This window comes from Chiloscyllium punctatum, chromosome 19, assembly GCF_047496795.1.
Source record: "Chiloscyllium punctatum isolate Juve2018m chromosome 19, sChiPun1.3, whole genome shotgun sequence".
NCBI lineage: Eukaryota > Metazoa > Chordata > Chondrichthyes > Orectolobiformes > Hemiscylliidae > Chiloscyllium > Chiloscyllium punctatum.
Window position 1 is genome coordinate 51121325 of NC_092757.1, and position 18335 is coordinate 51139659.

The 18335-nt window shown below is 42.5% G+C and overlaps 1 protein-coding gene across 4 annotated transcripts in view; it reads left to right on the plus strand.

Annotated features, from left to right (window-relative positions):
- Positions 1 to 1215: 1215 nt before the first annotated feature.
- The window catches only part of LOC140491336 (rhomboid domain-containing protein 2-like), a 61300-nt gene continuing 44180 nt past the window's right edge, over positions 1216 to 18335 (plus strand). Inside the window, exons 1-3 of one of the 4 annotated variants that reach the window (XM_072589370.1) lie at positions 1216 to 2910; positions 12772 to 13170; positions 14215 to 14371. In XM_072589370.1, coding sequence (XP_072445471.1) covers positions 2769 to 2910; positions 12772 to 13170; positions 14215 to 14371 — 698 coding nt within the window. In that variant the 5' untranslated portion in view covers positions 1216 to 2768. Of the gene's footprint in view, positions 2911 to 5659; positions 6087 to 12771; positions 13171 to 14214; positions 14372 to 18335 lie in introns of those variants that run through there. The other 3 variants (XR_011963285.1, XM_072589371.1, XM_072589369.1) reach the window with 3 other exon arrangements.

Here is an 18335-nt window from a genome sequence, read left to right on the forward strand (position 1 = left end):
CCGAACCGGTTGGGACCGGTTACTTGGGGGAGCACGTGGCTCATTGGAGACACGCCCACATTCTGGGACTTTGGATGGGCCGAGTGCACGTGCAACAAGTTTCTGAAGCGGGGCTCGCTGGACCCAGGAGGTTAACTCTGCTTTCCCTGCGCAGGTGCTGCCAGACCTGCCCAGTTTCTCCAGCCATTTCTGCTTTTGTTTCGTTGTAGAGGCGTCTGCTCATCTTGGCACCATTTACCTCTGCATCATCCCCTCAGGGTGTTTCAATTGTACCCTCTTTCTCAGTCAGGGTCTGTTCCGATCGCTCACAACATTGTGGGCAGCTGGTGGTATGTTCATCTCAGAAACCCTGCCACTCAATAAGTTCCAAGGCTGATCTGACTTGGTGTCAACTCTACCTTCAACACTAGCCTTCCCCATAATCTTTAAGTTCTTTGTCTATCTCAAATCTATCTCGCTCAGTCATAAATTAAATTATCCTGTCTCCACTGTTTTCTCGTGAAAATAGTTCTCTGAGAAAGGAAAGTTTCCTCAGCTCTGCCATCAATGGGAGATCCTTTATTTTAAAAGCGTGTCCCCTATTTCTAGCATTGCAGTACTTATGGAAGGATGTTAATGTGTTGGAAGCAGTTCAGAGAATATTAGAGACTAATACCTGGAATGAGTGGATTGCCTTTTGAATTGGTGATGCCAGTGTTGGACTGGGGTGGACAAAGTTAAAAATCACACAACACCAGGTGAAAGTCCAACAGGTTTAATTGGAAGTACTAGTTTTCTAGCAGTGCTCCTTCATCTAGCCCTAACCCAACCACCTGATGAAGGAACAGCGCTCCAAAAGCTAGTGCTTTCAATTAAACCTGTTGGACTATAACCTGGTGTTGTGTCATTTTTAACTTTGCCTTTTGAAGAAAGGCTAGACGAGCTAAGCATGTTTTGCCTGGAATTTAGTAGAGTCATAGAGATGTACAGCATGGAAACAGACGGCACGGTGGCACAGTGGTTAGCACTGCTGCCTCACAGCGCCAGAGACCCGGGTTCATTTCCCGCCTCAGGCGACTGACTGTGTGGAGTTTGCACGTTCTCCCTGTGTCTGCGTGGGTTTCCTCCGGGTGCTCCGGTTTCCTCCCACAGTCCAAAAATGTGCAGGTCAGGTGAATTGGCCATGCTAAATTGCCCGTAGTGTTAGGTAAGGGGTAGATGTAGATCTAGGGGTATGGGTGGGTTACGCTTCGGCGGGGCGGTGTGGACTTGTTGGGCTGAAGGGCCTGTTTCCACACTGTAAGTAATCTAATCTAAAGACCCTTTGGTCTAACCCGTCCACACTGACCAGATATCCCAACCCAATCTAGTCCCACCTGCCAGCACCTGGCCCATATACCCATGCAAATGCCTCTTAAATGTTGCAATTGTACCAGCCTCCAACACATCCTCTGGAAGCTCATTCCATACACGTACCACCCTCTGCGTGAAAAGGTTGCCCCTTAGGTCTCATTTATAACTTTTCCCTCTCACCCTAAACCTATGACCTCTAGTTCTGGACTCCCCGATCCCAGGGAAAAGACTTTGTCTATTTATCCTATCCATGCCCCTCATAATTTTGTAACCCTCTATAAGGTCACCCATCAGCCTCCAACGCTCCAGGGAAAACAGCTCCAGACTATTCAGCCTCTCCCTATAGCTCAAATCCTCCAACCCTGGCAACATCCTTGTAAATCTTTTCTGAACCCTTTCAATTTTCACAACATCTTTCCGATAGGAAGGAGACCAGACTTGCACGCAATATTCCAACAGTGGACTAACCAATGGCCTCTATAGCCGCAACATGACTTCCCAACTCCTGTACTCAATACTCTGACCAATAAAGGAAAGCATACCAAAGTTAACTTAATTGAAATGTATAAGATCCTGAGGGGACTTGACTGGGTGAATGTTAAAAGGATCTTTCCTCTGGTCCAAAAGTCGAGAACTAGGGGTCATAATTTTAAAATAAGGGGGTGCCCTTTTAAAACAGAAACAAAGGAACATTTTCTGTCAGAGCATTGTGAGTCTGTGGAATTCACTTCCACAAAAGGCAGTGGATATGGAATCTTTAAATATTTTTTAAGGCAGAGATAGATAGGCAATAGACAATAGGTGCAGGAGTAGGCCATTCTGCCCTTCAAGCCTGCACCACCATTCAATATGATCATGGCTTATCATCATTAATCAGTATCCTGTTCCTGCCTTATCTCCATAACCCTTGATTCCACTATCCTTGAGAGCTCTATCCAACTCTTTCTTAAGTGAATCCAGAGACTGGGCCTCCACTGCCCTCTGGGGCAGAGCATTCCACACAGCCGCCACTCTCTGGGTGAAGAAGTTTCTCCTCATCTCTGTCCTAAATGGTCTACCCCATATTTTTAAGTTGTGTCCTCTGGTTCGGCACTCACCCATCCTGCCTCCAGAGTGTCCAATCCTTTAATAATCTTATATGTCTCAATCAGATCCCCTCTCAGTCTTCTAAACTCAAGGGTATACAAGCCCAGTTGCTCCAGTCTTTCAGCGTAAGGTAGTCCCGCCATTCCAGGAATTGACCTCGTGAACCTATGCTGCACTCCCTCAATAGCCAGAATGTCTTTCCTCAAATTTGGAGACCAGAACTACACACAGTACTCGAGGTGTGGTCTCACCAGGGCCCTGTACAGCTGCAGAAGAACCTCTTTGCTTCTATACTCAATCCCTCTTGTTATGAAGGCCAGCATACTATTAGGAGAAAGTGAGGACTGCAGATGCTGGAGATCAGAGCTGAAAATGTGTTGCTGGAAAAGTGCAGCAGGTCAGGCAGCATCCAAGGAGCAGGAGAATCGACGTTTCGTGCATCAGCCTTTCTTCAGGAACGAGGAGGGTGTGCCAAGCAGGCTAAGATAAAAGGTAGGGGAGGAGGGACTTGGGGGAGGGGCGATGGGAATGCAATAGGTGGAAGGAGGTTAAGGTGAGGGTGATAGGCCGGAGAGGGGGTGGGGGTGGAGAGGTCGGGAAGAAGATTGCAGGTCAAGAAGGCGGTGCTGAGTCTGAGGGCTGGGACTGAGAAAAGATGGGTGGAGGGGAAATGAGGAAGCTGGAGAAATCCACATTCATCCCCTGAGGCGGAAGATGAGTCGCTCTTCCTCCAGGTGTCGTGTTGCCATGGTCTGGCGACGGAGGAGGCCAAGGACCTGCATGTCCTTGGCGGAGTGGGAGGGGCACTTTAACTCTCCCTGGCACCTGCATGGGTCCCAGCTATGCCTGACTCTTTGTCGGCTACATAGAACAGTCCGTCTTCTGGACTTACACCGGCACCACTTCCAACCTCTTCCTCCATTACATTAATGACTGCATCGGTGCCTTCTTCTACTTGGATGCTGCCTGACCTGCTGTGCTTTTCCAGCATCAACTCTGATCTCCGACATTTGCAGACCTTACTGTCTTCTTGGTTAACTCTTTGCCAAGTGGGACAGATATGATGGGCAAAAGCCTCCTCCTGTACTGTAAATTTTCTGTGATTTTTTTTAATGCCTTGTTCTGCTGTTCAACGTTTGCCTCCGTTCCCACAGAAATATCATAATTGTGAAGGAAATGAGCTATGGGGAAACATTAATGAAACTTAAGTTCTACAATAAATTAAATGTAACTGTTCAGAAAACTTTATTGCATCTGAAAGACAGACAGACAGAAAATATTGTGGCTAGTTATGATTTACACACATATTGCTCCACACAAGAGTTATAAACATTATCCTAAACAATGTTCAGTTCATGAGCTGACAGCAAACTTCATAGCATGTGACTTGTGCTGATTGAAACATGATCTTGGTCTTGGAGACATTAATTTGGAGAACAGTTTTTGGCAGCACTTGAGAAGTGTCTTCAATAGTCTGATGGCTTCCTTGGCTGTGTGCAGCCAGGACACATTTGTTTCAAATTTTCCTCTTTAGTGACTCTTTAGCGTTGGATCAGCATGGCCATCCACCGAATTGTCTAGTAATGTTGTTGACACTTGGGGAACCTTTGCGGGTATGTCATCTCTGGCCTTCTTGTGGGTATATTAGCTGTTGCACGTTTGATGTTCCTCAAAGCATGCTGAATCAAACTTCTGTGCTTGGTTTCCACACATCCTCGGCAGTCTTTTTTCCAAGAGAAATGGTCTGCAATGCAGAAGTTTGTGAAGTTCATTTCTAAAGTAAAAACCAAAGAACTGCAGATGCTATGATTCAAAAGCAAAAACAGAAATTGCTGGAAAAGCTCAGCTGGTCTGGCAGCATCTGTGGAGAGAAATCAGAGTTAACGTTTTGAATCGAGTGACCCTTCCTCAGAATGTTCTGAGCATGAAACATTAACTTTGATTCTTCTGCACAGATGCTGCCAGACCTGCTGAGCTTTCTCAGCAATTTCTGTTTTTGTTTTTTTAATATAAATTAGAATCCCTACAGTGTCGAGACAGGCCCTTTGGCCCAACAAGTCCACACCGACCCTCCGAAGAGTAACCCACCTAGACTCATTCCCCTACCCTATATTTACCTCTGATTAGTGCACCTAACTAACGTACACATCCCTGAACACTATGGGCAATTTAGCTTGCCCATTTAGCCAATTCACCTAACCTGCACATCTTTGGATTGTGAGAGAAAACCTTGAGCACCCGGGGGAATGTGCAAACTCCATCCAGACAATACAAGGATCATTAGCAAAGTAATTAAAACAAACACAACTACAGTGGATACTGTAAATCTGAAATAAAAACAGAAAATGTTTGGTATATTCTAAGGAGAAATACTCATTAGGTCTGACATCATCTCAGAGAGAGAAACAGAATTCATGTTTCTTGTCTGTCATCCGAAATATATTTTAGTTCCTTATGTATCCTCTTCAGTATAGACAAATGTATAATAATGTGTAATTATATGTAGATATTAGAGGGATATGGGCCAAATGTTGGCAAATGAGACAAGATTAATTTAGGATATCTGGTTGGCATGGACAACTTGGACTTTATGGTCTGTTTCTGTGCTGTACAACTCTATGAGTGGTTAAACCGAGGAATCATGAGCTCGTTTGGATGTGAATGATCCCAAGGCACTATCTCAGAGAGCAGAGTTGTCCTCAGTGTCCTGGGCAAGGTATATTGCTGAATTAACATCAAGAAAGAAAAGATTATTTCATTATTATCATATTTGTGTTTGTGGGAGTTGGCTCTGTATGTACTGTTTGCTGATGTTTCAATCTTACAACAGTGGCCACACTTTAAAAAGTACTTATCTTGGCTGTAAATGATCAGATTTCCAGTACCTGCAAGTTCTTTGTTTGGAGACTAAACGTTAACTGTGCTGTCTGTCCACAGATGATGCCAGACCTGTTGAGATTCTCCAGCAATTACTGTTTTTGTTTTAGATTTCCAGCATTTCTTTATTTTGTTAAAGGAATGCAGGTCTATCTTTGTATTTGGGCCTAGCAGCAAGTTAGAAAGGAGCAGGGTGAAAACATACTTCAGAATTAAAATAATCATGTTTCAACAATTGATGAGATAATGTGAATGCAGTTGTAAAGTGGTGCTATGATCTAAAGGAGAACAATATGTGAAGCTTGCAGTGGCTTGGGTGGACAGTGGCTGGTTACCATGGCGACGGGCAGTACCGAGGCCGGGCGCGCATGCGCGCTGCGTCACTTTGGGGCCTATGAAGCCGGGCTGTAAATTACTGCCCGTTTGCCGCCAGAGGCAGCGTCCGCTAACAGCCCGGCCCGGCCTTCCGCCTCCTTCTCTTCGCACCGAATTTCCAGAGAGCCAGCGGGCCATGGCGGAGAGGAGCGAGGTGCAGTCTGCCAATGCTCCCGGCCACCACCACCACCACCACCATCACCGTGGCCAGCAGCAGCCGCCGCCACCGCCGCCGCAGCATCAGCAGACGCCACCGCCCAGCCTGGTGCGGATGGTGAAGTCGGTGATCCCCGTGCTGCCCTGTACCACTGTCTCCACAGTCCTGCTCGGATGGATCATGTTCTACCTGACCTGCAGGTACAAGATGTTCAACGAGCACACCTTCACCCTCGGGCACTTCACCAGCCGCTTGCAAGGTAAGGGGGAGGGGGCAGGTATGCTGGGACTGAGCAATGGTCAGTGCAAGAAGGGTCTGACACACTCAAACTCCATGCTCTGTGGAAAGTCCAAATTGTGCAATAATAATAGCAACAAAGGCATAAGGAATTACCTTTGCAGATGGTGAGTGGTTAGAATATGGAATGCTCTACCCAAGAGCATTCCATATCCTAACTTTCCTGATGAAGGGCCTTTGCCTGAAACATTGATTTTCCTGCTCCTCGGATGCTGCCTGACCTGTTGTGCTTTGCCAGCACCACTCTCATCTAGACTCAGATCTCCAGCATCTGCAGTCCTCACCTTCGCACGGTCAAACTCCATACGGTGTGGAAAGTCCAAGCTGTGCAATAATAATAGCAATGAAGGCACAAGGAATTACCTTTGCAGATGGTGAGTGGTTAGGATGTGGAATACTCTACCTGAGAGTGTACCAAGGCAATGGCCAATCATGTCTTTCAACAGGGCATTATGATTTGGAGATGCCAGTGTTGGACTGGGGTGTACAAAGTTAAAAATCACACAACACCAAGTTACACTCCAATAGGTTTAATTGGAAGCACTAGCTAGTGATTCCAATTAAACCTGTTGGACTATAACCTGGTGTTGTGTGATTTTTAACAGACCATTGATCCTTCTCAAATAAAAATCTAATGTGCACGGTTATAGGGAGAAAGGAGCTAGGTAGCATCACCTTGGGATGCCAGCGCAGGCACAATGGGCTGAATGGCCTCTACCTAAGTTATACCAATCTGTGACATCTTCCAAGCCTCAAAAGATTTGGAAGAGGGTATAGGTATGTACAGTGTAATGAATCCTGTGTGTTGATGTGAGACGTTATCACAGACTGTACATAGTGCTGTATGGATGTGTATGTGATCTCTGGATGAGAACAGGGAGAAATTGTAAAACCAATTGAACCAGACACAGACTCAGCAAGGGAGTGAAGTCATTAGAGATGTACAGCATAGAAACAAGACCCTATGGGTTCAAATCTCGACCATACCGACCAGATATTCTAAACTAGTCCTATTTGCCAGCATTTGGACCTATATCCCTCTAAACCCTTCCTATTCATATACCCATCCAGATGCCTTTTAAATGTTGTAATTGTACCCACCTCCACCACTTTCTCTGGGAGCTCATTCCATGTATGCACCACTCTATGTGTGAAAAAGTTGCCCCTTAGATCCCTTTTAAAGTTTTCCCCTCTCACCCTAATCCTGTGCCCTCTAGTTCTGGACTCCTCCACCCAAGTCGGTCATGATTGCAGTGCTGTGGGAAGGGCAATGAACTGTTGTGGTACTTTGAATGTCACAATAGCAGCAAAGCAGGTATGGTATTTAGGACCTGGAGTATGGCCATTGTAGAAAAAGTTTTCTTGTCATGGAAGGGAACATCTTCAACATTGTTGTGACCATTTATGATGAATTCTGGGTCATTCAATCTTTGAAGCAGATGAGAAAGTACACCTTTCACTGAATATCTGAAAAACAGAGGTCCTCTTCCAATCAGCCCCTGCAGCAAAATCCCTTCAACAACCTCCCCCCACCCCACCAATAAAATTGATTAAGATCAATGATGAGATCTTGAAATGTGTGGACACTTTTTCACAGCATGGGAGCCTTCCCTTGACAAATGCAGGTGTTGACAAATTCATCATCACCACTGTTGTGCCAGCTTGGTTTACAGCCAGCTGAGGGAAAACATATTTGAGGATAAGGACCTCAAACCCAAGACTAAGGCCACGTTTACCACGCAGCAATGATCTTTTTCTTTCATGGGTTTCATAGATTTGGACAATCTATAGTAAGGTACCTCAAAGCACTGGAAAAGTTTACTACCAAAAATGCCTCCATAAAATCCTCTGAATCCAGTGGCAATGAAGATAATACAACAGCAGTGTCCTTTCCCAAGTCCACTCGCTCAGCTTTGAGATACCAATCACTTAAAACCAGCTCTGCTGATCAGATCATGTCGTTTAAATGTCTGACATCAGACTCCCAAAGCAGTTGACCTGAAATTAGTTAGGGCAGGAGCCACTCGGAAAGACAAGGGAAAATGAATCCTGAAAGCAAACCTGAGAGGGCCAGACACATTTACTGACGCTGGGAGACCCTGGCTTGCCACCAACTGAAATTGTGAATTTTTATTTGGGAAGGTGCTGAGCACATTATTTGTTTTGTTGTGAATATGTAGAGATAAGTCAAAGCATTGGAGCATATATTTGATTGTCCAAACACCCCCCCCCCCCAAAGATCTTTCAAGTGCCACATGTCCTACATGTGGCACTATCTGCTCTGGACTTATTGACCATCTCAACCGGTGTGGCTCCTTGATCCCTAAGGGACTGACCTGATGGAGAATGAGGTGAATACATGACAACCACACGCACTGCCATGTGGAAAGAAGCTATTCAGTTCTGTGTCAATATTATCTAATCCTGTACTTGTATTCAACAACAAAACTAGTCTTTATATAGAACCTTTTAACACAGTTAAATGTCCCAAGACAATTCACGGGAACCTTATCAGACAAAATCTGACACCAAGTAACATAATGAGATTTTACAGCACGTGACCAAAAGCCTGATCAAACAGTTTTTAAGGAGCATCTTATAGGAGAGAAGGGAGGTAAAGACACTAGTGAGGAAAATCTGGAGCTTACAGCTTTGACAACTAAAGGCAAAACTGCCAATGATGAAGTAATTTAAATCTGGAACATGCAGAGGGTCAGAATTGGAGGTGTTCAGGTGTCCAGTTTGTAGGACTGGAGGGGGCTGGAGGGATAAGGCTATGGAGAGAGTTGAAAACCAGGATGAGAATTTTAAAATCAAGGCACACAGCTTAACTGGAAGCCAGTGTAGGCCAGCAAACACAGGGGTGCTGGGTGAATAGGACTGAGTCAAAGTGTGGGCAGCCAGAGTTTTGGCTGGGCTTATGTTGACAGAGGGTGGAAACATTACTTAAAGAATTTCTGTGGGAATGAAGATACAGGAGGTGGGTGGGGCAGCAAAAAATACAGTGACAAAGTGGAGGTCACTGTAAGATCGAGAAGTCATGCAGAGAGATTCTGCTCAGAGGGGCTTCATTCCTGGCCAGGAACCAGACTGTAACTAAAGCAGAACAGCAATTTAAACTAGTAGGTCAATTACAGACTCGGCAGGGAATAGCAACAAGATTTGGGGGGGAGGTGCATTGGTAAAAAGCTGATCAAAGTTACTTTTAAAATTAGGACCAGTGACATAGCAGCTCAGTCTTCCAGTGTATCCAATGCAGAAGTTTAGTCTCGATGTTGAATGAAGCCCAGGTATTTGGGAGCTAGATTGGAAAAAAGAAACACTGCTCACCAAGGGAAGACAAGAGCAAGCATGCTCAGGGGTTATTGTGCATTACCATATCCTGAAATCAGAAATGTACTTCCTTATATATGCTCAGAATGGTACAAGCATGTTACTGATTATCATTTTTATTGCATTAGAGGTTGTAAGAGATCACTGAAAATGAATGAGAAGAAAGATTTGCATTTATGTAATGCCCTTCATGACCTTAAGATGTACAAACTGATTTTATAACTAACAACTACTGTTGTAATGTAGAAAATGCAGCAGCCAACTTTCACAGTCAGGACCCAAACACACAGTCACATAATTACCAGATTATCAGTTAAAATGCTGTAGGTTGAGGCATAAATGTTGCTCAGGACATTAGAAAGCAGTTGAAACAGTGCCGTGGGGTATTTTACAATCACCTCTTGGGGTGTGGGGTGGGAGATGAGGACTTGGCTTAATGTCTCACCTGAAAGAAGGCATGTCCAGCTCCCCCACCCTGTACTGCACTGGAGTATCAGGATGTTTATCACTGATCCATGGCTAAACTCTATCCATGCTCCTCTGAAAATTGGAAAACACTGATCAGTCACATTATACAGCTGAAACTAAATATAGTAGTCAGGCTCATTTACAAGATTTATGATCGCACAGAAGTTGAAGCACAATAATTAGCTGATCAAATACTAATTACACATTAAAAATTGCTGAGAAGATCTTTCAAGATCAAGAATACACTGTCACAATCCCAGAATAATGGGATTTCAATGGATTGCCACCATGCTGTGGTGGGGAGGCCTGATCCTGGAGAATGTTGATCCACACAATGATGCCATCAGGAGATCTCAACTCCTGGCAGGGCCATCATGATGGTAAATCCAGAGGGGAATTCAGACAAAGTGAAACACAAAACAAGACACTCGTGATATTAACGGCTTTGGAACTGGACCTACCTTCTGTCAAGGACGATGTGTCTACTGATGTGCAACAGTATTCCCATGTGATGAGGTGTCCCCCACAAGGCATCTACCTAGAATACAATTTCCTAGGTGGATAATCTTACTGAGTAATGGATGATTGCTGACGATAAAGTGGCTGGTCAGTGAGGAATGAGATGAAGAGGAATTTCTTTGTTCAAAGGATTGTGAATCTTTGCAATCCTCTGCCCCAAAAAGGACTTGTATAACATATTCAGGACAAAGGTCACTGAAGCTCTGGGTACAAAGGGATATGGGGATTGTGTGGGAAAATTAAATCATGGTAAAAGATTGAACTTGGTCCTGTTGAATGGTGAAGCAAGTATGAAGGGTCACATGAACCTCTCCAGCTCTTATTTCATGTGTTCTTGCATGATAACTTACACAGTCTTGGAAAATAAAAAAAATCTGCAATTTTGGACACTTTTAGTCAACCAGCCCAGATGTGTTTGACGTACATGTAGCACAGGTATGACAACCCCGGCCTCTGGCTCAGAGGCAGAGACACTACCACTGCACCACAAGAATAACTTCTTTAAACTGAGGTTTTAGGGTTTAGAATATGGTTGCCCCAAATGCTGCCTGAGGTTCATGGAAACTACAAACTGGAAATCACTGAAACAAGAAAATCTCCACCTTCCTTTAAAGTTGTGTCTTTCATGATCTCTGGAATGTGCCAAAGCATTTTACAGCCAATTACTAACTTCTGAAAAATGGTCACTTGTTTTCTAGGCATTAAATGACCAATTAAAATTTTAATTCTGTTGAGTGATGCATAAATTTTACTCATAGACTAGGTAAAATCCCCTACGCCTTGTTGGATACTGTGGTAAATCTTTCACACACCAGCTGAGGGAGCAGATAGAACCTATATGTGAGTGTCTCTTTGATCCTATAGCTTATTCATGCATCCAGAAGTATTATTTTAAAATAAAATTCCACTATGTCCTTATCCAGCCTTCCAAATGGAAGCCAATTGCCTTGCAACATAAACAAATTCATCATTTATAGAATCTTTTTATGTAAAATATAAAATCAAAGTACTGCAGCCAAAGGAAATCTGAAACTAAAACAGAAAATGTTGCATATACTTGGGTTATTGGCAACTATAGAGAGAGAAACAGCTATTGTTTCAAGTCAATATTCATTTTATCAGGTTTTAATGAATTCTTTTATCTGATTTGGCATTGACCAGCTTACCAGTGAACGCTAACAGTCAGAAGAAAAGCCATTTAAGTATACTGTGAGGACAGAATAGAAATGGTTTCATTTGAGAGGGCAGAACTGAGACCAACTGGCCACAAGATCCTCCACTGATTCTGTTACCTTGCTGGGAAACTCAAAGTTTCTTTTCTTTTTATTCTTACTCTTTTGAGGATGTCACATCATTCTGGTTCAGTTCCACAAGCTCCGACATGGCCCAACCATTTTATCCAAGCACCATTCTTCATGTGATCAAAAGCAGTGAATGTCAGCTCTCTAATCCCGTTGTTATTGCAGATAAACCTTATTCTGTTCTCACCTGAAGTTCAAGACACAGCAGCTCAAGCTGGACCCTGGTGTGTTTTTATTAACCTGAATGGATGCAACAACATTAGAGCAGTAATGGTAATTTGTCTACCCCTTCATCTCTGAGCTGGAATATTGAACAAGGCCAGAATAGTAAAAATCTGCGTTCAGGCCCAGAGTGGAAAGTCTAGGTACAGTATTGTAGGTTTTCATTTTTCTTTGCAGAAATTTGGAGAGGAAGACATTGTAACAAAATGAGCTATTTTCTATCTTTAATCTCAGCTTTCTTACTTCTCGTGATTTCAGTACACTTTTGCAAGTGCGTTTTAAAAAAATGTTTGATGTTTTTTATTTTCTCCTTTGGGAAGTTTTTTTAAGCTGGGTGTGTGTGTGTGTGTGTGTGTGTGTGTGTGTGTGTATTATATATATATATATATATATATATATATGTAAAGGCAAACCTACATGGAACCGAGCGTTTGTATGTTGTGTGATAGGGTACTCCCCAGTCCTGACTGGGTCTAATTATCGGAGGACTGGATTAACCAGTCTGATTAACATTCTGCTCCTACTTTTTTCTGTCATGACAGAGCTCCGCATTTCTGGCAGGAGATTTCAATTACAACTGCTTCACGGGAGGGTATCTGAAATGTAATGGCTTCATTGTAGGGCAGCATACTCAGGGGAAGTCGGATCACATCACCTTTCTCATGATATTAGTCACTGTATTTATTGATTTATATATTCAGCAGCACAGATAGCAAAATTTAAGTTCTGTACTACCCATGCAATTATTTAAAAGCTATATTGTATATTCATCTCTAACATCTATTTCTTTTTGTTTAACTACAGTGTACAAGGTACTTAGTTATGTGTTCATCCATAAGAGTATGAGCTCGCTGGTGTGCAACGTTCTTATGCTATGGTATTTCGGTGGCGCAATGGAGAAGAACGTCGGAACAGTAAAGTACGCGTACCTCACTCTCCTGTTTACAGTTCTGACTGGAATCATCTATACCTTCATTGGTTCAATGATGTTTGGACTGCATAACCTAAAAGAAATTCAGGGATTTACTACACTCGCATTTGCCTGTGTGGGGATGTCTGTATTTCTGTCCCCTATGAAGTACATTGTCTTTATAACAACTATTAAATTGATTTACCTCCCATTCATTTTACTCGCCATTGCAATTTTCATTCCGGGATCATCGATCATAGGCAACGTTTGTGGATTGGGAGCAGGAATTGCATGTATCCTTTTTTTTCCAAAAAGTCTTGCTAACTAAATTTTAAATATTGTTCTAATTTTGTATTTGGCCAAAATATATCCATTCCCTAGCAGTTTGATGGTCATATCATAATCTGTCATTACAATGTTAACTCTCGTATATACAGAGGAACCTCGATTATCTGGCATTCGATTATCTGAATTTCAGATTATCCGGACAAGATCGCAATGTCTTGATGTTTGGTTATCCGACATTTGATTATCCGAGAATTTGATTATCCAAATCAAATCCTACCCAAGGCATTCGGATAATCGAGATTCCTCTGTACACTGTACTAATAGCATTCCAAACTGATGTGGTAAATCAGGATTAATGGATACCTCAGATGGAGAGATTTCTCCAGTCAAGTGAGCAAGGTTTGAGACATTTTAACCCATCATCAGGCATTAAGAAACTTTGTGAAAGATGGAGGAAGCTTTAGCCTCTCGTATACCTGATCGACTGGGTTCTGTTGTTGTATATGGAAATGGTAAACGTTCCATGTTGTTTACTTGTCTCTTTATTTGAATGTTCCTTGCGCATCTGGACTTGTTTTTCTAATACTTTTGAGCCTCTTGCACTGGAGAAAAAAAATTGTCATTTTTTTAGGCAGTCCCTCTTGCTTCGAAGTTCTGTTTCATAGTTTTGCCTATATCTTCTGATGCCTTTTTTCTCTCTGATATTTTCACTTTGATTTGTGCTACTGCTGAATTTGTTCTTTCTTAACTAAAAATCAGCTAACCTCCACTCTCTTCCTACTCACCAGATTGTTACAAAATCAAGAATTATTCCTTCTATTTAATTCTTCACCAATATTTACAGGCTTTTACAGTCTCAAGTTTGACATCATTTTATTGTTGCTCGCTTGATTTTTTACTATTTTTGGCCTTGCTGATTTTCTTCACTTCGGGTCTTTCACCCTAGATTCTTGAAGAATTCTTTAACCATAATACCTGAGTAAAGAAACAAAGTAAATTATTGTATTTAACGAAACCAATACTAATAGTCCTTAATAATCCTTTGCAAGATGTTTACGGTCGGCGGTTCTTTCCTTTTCTGGATTTGCACGAGATGACTGCTGCATCTATGGAAAGGAATTTTCCTTTTACTTATCTGAAGGATATACCAGGGATCACATTTTATTCCGCCTTATGGGAGGTGAGAAATGTCGAAATAACTGACAGGTAAGCAGCTGTTTTACTTCAACCAAGCTTACCTTTTTTAAAAGTACATGTTTCTTCCTTTTTGCCCTTGATTCCACAAGGACCTGGATTCCTGTAGGTATGGTTCCACAAGTTCTTATAGGCCTTCTGTACTTAATCAAAGTGACTGCTGTAAACAGTGAGATGTGAGCCTTAGCACTGAGTACTAGTTAAGTGTGTAGCGAGTGCAGATGATGCCCACTTGTGTGCAAGTAGAGAAGTCTGCACGGTGATAAGATGTGCCAATATCTGGTTAGTTTTCTTTCCAGCAATGAGTGGTACTATTATCTTTATTTCTTTTGGATAAAGGAGCAAGCACTGACTGGTTGAGCACTACAGTAAGTGTCAAATGTACAGGTGCAGGCATCAAAGGACCCTGCTCTTTATTTAAAAAACAAAATCATAAAACATTATGCATCAGAAGAGGGCTATCTGGCTCCTTGTGTTCATGCTGGCTGTCTGCAAGATCCAGTTAGTTCCACTCCTCGGCCCCTTTTCTGTAACCCTGTAAATCCTTTCTGTGCAAATGCTATTTTGAAAGTCACAATTGAACTCCTCCGCCACCTTCTCGGTCAGTGTATTCTAGATCCTAAACACTTGCTACATTAAAAACTATGTTTACATATATCATCATTGTTTGTTTTACAACTTACTCTAAATCAATGTCCTCAGGCTCAAGAACCAGCTGCCAAAGGGGACCCTCCTCCCTATCTGTGCTGTCCAGGTGCCTCATGACTTTGAACTCCTTTATTACAGTTTCTTTCAACTTTTCTCCTTCAAAGGAGAACAATACCAGCTTCTCAAATCTACCTCCCCTCATCCCTGGAATTATGTTAACAAACCTTTTTCTGCATCCCAGCTAAAAGCTTCTTAAGCTTACTAAAACGTGGTAACCAGAATTAGACACAGTACTCCAGTTGAGGCAGACTAATGTTTTCTAAAGGTAGTAAATTCATTTCCTAACTTTCATACTCCCTGCCTTAATTTATAGAGCTTAGTGCCCCAAACGTAAAAACAGAAAATGCTGGAGAGACTCAGCGGTTCTGCCAGCATCTGTGGGGATCAAAAAAGGGTGAAAGTTTTAAGTCTGACATGACTTATTCAGAACAGAATGGGGTTCAAAAATGATGGTTTTAAACTATTGATAGAGGAGCAAGTGGAACAGATTTTCATGGTGTTCTGAGCAAAGGATGCAGTGAGTGTTAATGTGGTAAAGGGGAGATAGAGTCATTAAATATGTATAAAATATACATAGTGAAAATGAGAAAATGGGACCTTCTAAAGTTGGGTCAGAATCCTGGAAATCTCTTCCTAACAGAAGTCTGGGAGTACCTTCCTCACATGGGCTGCAGCAGTTCGAGAAGGTGGCACACGTTTCAAGGACAAACAGGGATGAGTAGTAAATAGTGGCCAATCCAGCAACATCCACATCCCATGAAGTATTTTTAGAAAATGGAATTCTCCATTTCTTCAGCATCCTCAAAGGAGGACAGATGATTATGGCCACCACCATTGTAATTTTTGCCTTCCCCTCAACTCCATTCAATCTTGGTGACTTATCAGTCCATCCCACAATACATGTTTTCTTTTTATTCATCTATTCTACCAATGACCTCCTCCTTCACTGTGACTCCTTCAGATGTAAACAGACCACTTAGCATCCCCTTTTTTGGTCCCTAATTATCCACTTCTCTTACTGTTTGTGTGTCTTTAGAAAACCATTGAGTTCCTTTTTTTTAATATTAGCAGCCGGTGTCTTTTCGTCTCTTATTTCCTTTTACATTTTCCCCTTGAATTTTCTGTGTCAGCCTGGCTTTTACTTCTGTTATCAATCCTTTTTGCCTACTTCATCACAATCTCTTTTCTTATCCAGAGAACTCTGGCTTTATTTGTTCTGCCTGTTTCAATTGTAAGCTTGTACCTTGACTGTGTCTGAACATTCCCCTCTTCAAATGCAGTCCATTTTTCCATTGCAATTGCCAGTACTTACTCCAGTGTGTCCTGAACAAGCCTCTCACAAATTTTAAATGAGAGAGTTATACTGCAAATAAAATGTCCACCTCCCGTGCTTATAAAAATGCTTACTTGCCTTTAATTTTTTTTTGCTAAAGTATTATTAAATCTTGTGTTTAAAGTGTATATTTTTTCATTCAAATTCAAATGCTCTCCATTGTGTTAATTACTGCATTGTATATGATGATTTGGTTGCGAGCATAAGAGGTAGAGTTAGTAAGTTTGCAGATGACACCAAATTGGAGGTGTAGTGGACAGCAAAGAAGGTTACCTCAGATTACAACAGGATCTGGACCAGATGGGCCAATGGGCTGAGAAGTGGCAGATGGAGTTTAATTCAGATAAATGCGAGGTGCTGCATTTTGGGAAAGCAAATCTTAGCAGGTCTTATACAGTTAATAGTAAGATCCTAGGGAGTGTTGCTGAACAAAGAGACCTTGGAGTGCAGGTTCATAGCTCCTTGAAAGTGGAGTCGCAGGTAGATAGGAGAGTGAAGAAGGCATTTGGTATGCTTTCCTTTATTGGTCAGAGTGTTGAGTACAGGAGTTGGGAGGTCATGTTGTGGCTGTACAGGACATTGGTTAGGCCACTGTTGGAATATTGCTTGCATTTCTGGTCTCCTTCCTATCAGAAAGATGTTGTGAAACTTGAAAGGGTTCAGAAAAGATTTACAAGGATGTTGCCAGGGTTGGAGGATCTGAGCTACAGGGAGAGGCTGAACAGGCTGGGGCTGTTTTCCTTGTAGCGTCAGAGGCTGACGGGTGACCTTATAGAGGTTTACAAAATTATGAGGGGCATGGATAGGATAAATAGACATTTATCTGGGATCGGGGATTCCAGAACTAGAGGGCATAAGTTTAGGGTGAGAGGGAAAAGATATAAAAGAGACCTAAGACACAGAAGGTGGTACATGTATGGAATGAGCTGCCAGAGGGAATGGTGGAGGCTGGTACAATTGCAACATTTAAAAGACAGTTAGATGTGTATATGAATGGGAGGGGTTGGAGGGATATGGGCCGGGTGCTGGTAGGTGGGATTAGATTGAGTTGGGATAACTGGTCGGCATGGACAGGTTGGACCGAAGAGTCATAGAGATGTACAGCATGGAAACAGACTCTATGTGATGGTATTTGTTGAATCATTTCCCCTCTTTTCCCCCCCCCCCCCCCCCCAACCCAATTCCGAACTGCATGCTGTGAGAGCTATGAAATGATGTTACTGTCCTCTGAGGTAGAAGTATAAGCAACTGAGCCGTTGTTTTTGGGACAGTGGTACAGTTCCTTTTTGAGCATGAATGCAAGCACAGCATCTGTACTTGACTTGTAAACTTTGCACTCTGCAGTGTAACTTGGAGAATGGAGTATAGAGGGATGCCATTTTGCAGTAGGAAAATTAAAGTCTGCAATTGAGTCCTTTATATATATCTTCCAAGCGTGTTCATATTGTTTGAGATGTTACTAATTGGACCCTTAACTTCTGAATGATTTTCCAAAATAACTCTCTGTGGGCAATCGCTCATCATCAGGTTTCCTCTTCCTATAAAATAACCCATTATAAAAGTTGCAATTTAACATATTTTTGATGATTCACTATTTTTTTGTTTAAGGTATGAATGCTATTGGTATTATGGGATAATGATCCACTCAATGGGATGAATCCTCTGGAGGTCTTGGCCACTGGCTGGACAGCCAGCAAGAGTCCTGTGTCACCTCTTCCTTGTTAGTGAAACTCGTCTGCATATCATTCCACTTCGGCATTGACAGGCTTGCAGTAGGCCTTCTCCTAGGGATCCAGGATCCGGGGTAGAGAGCTGTTGACCAGTTAGTTGCAGTGCCATTGGTGAGGCGATAGTGCTGCTGTTATGATCTCCAAGGTCATGGATCATCATGCTATGGGTGAAAGGTTTTGTGTGTGTGTGTGTGTGTGTGGAGGG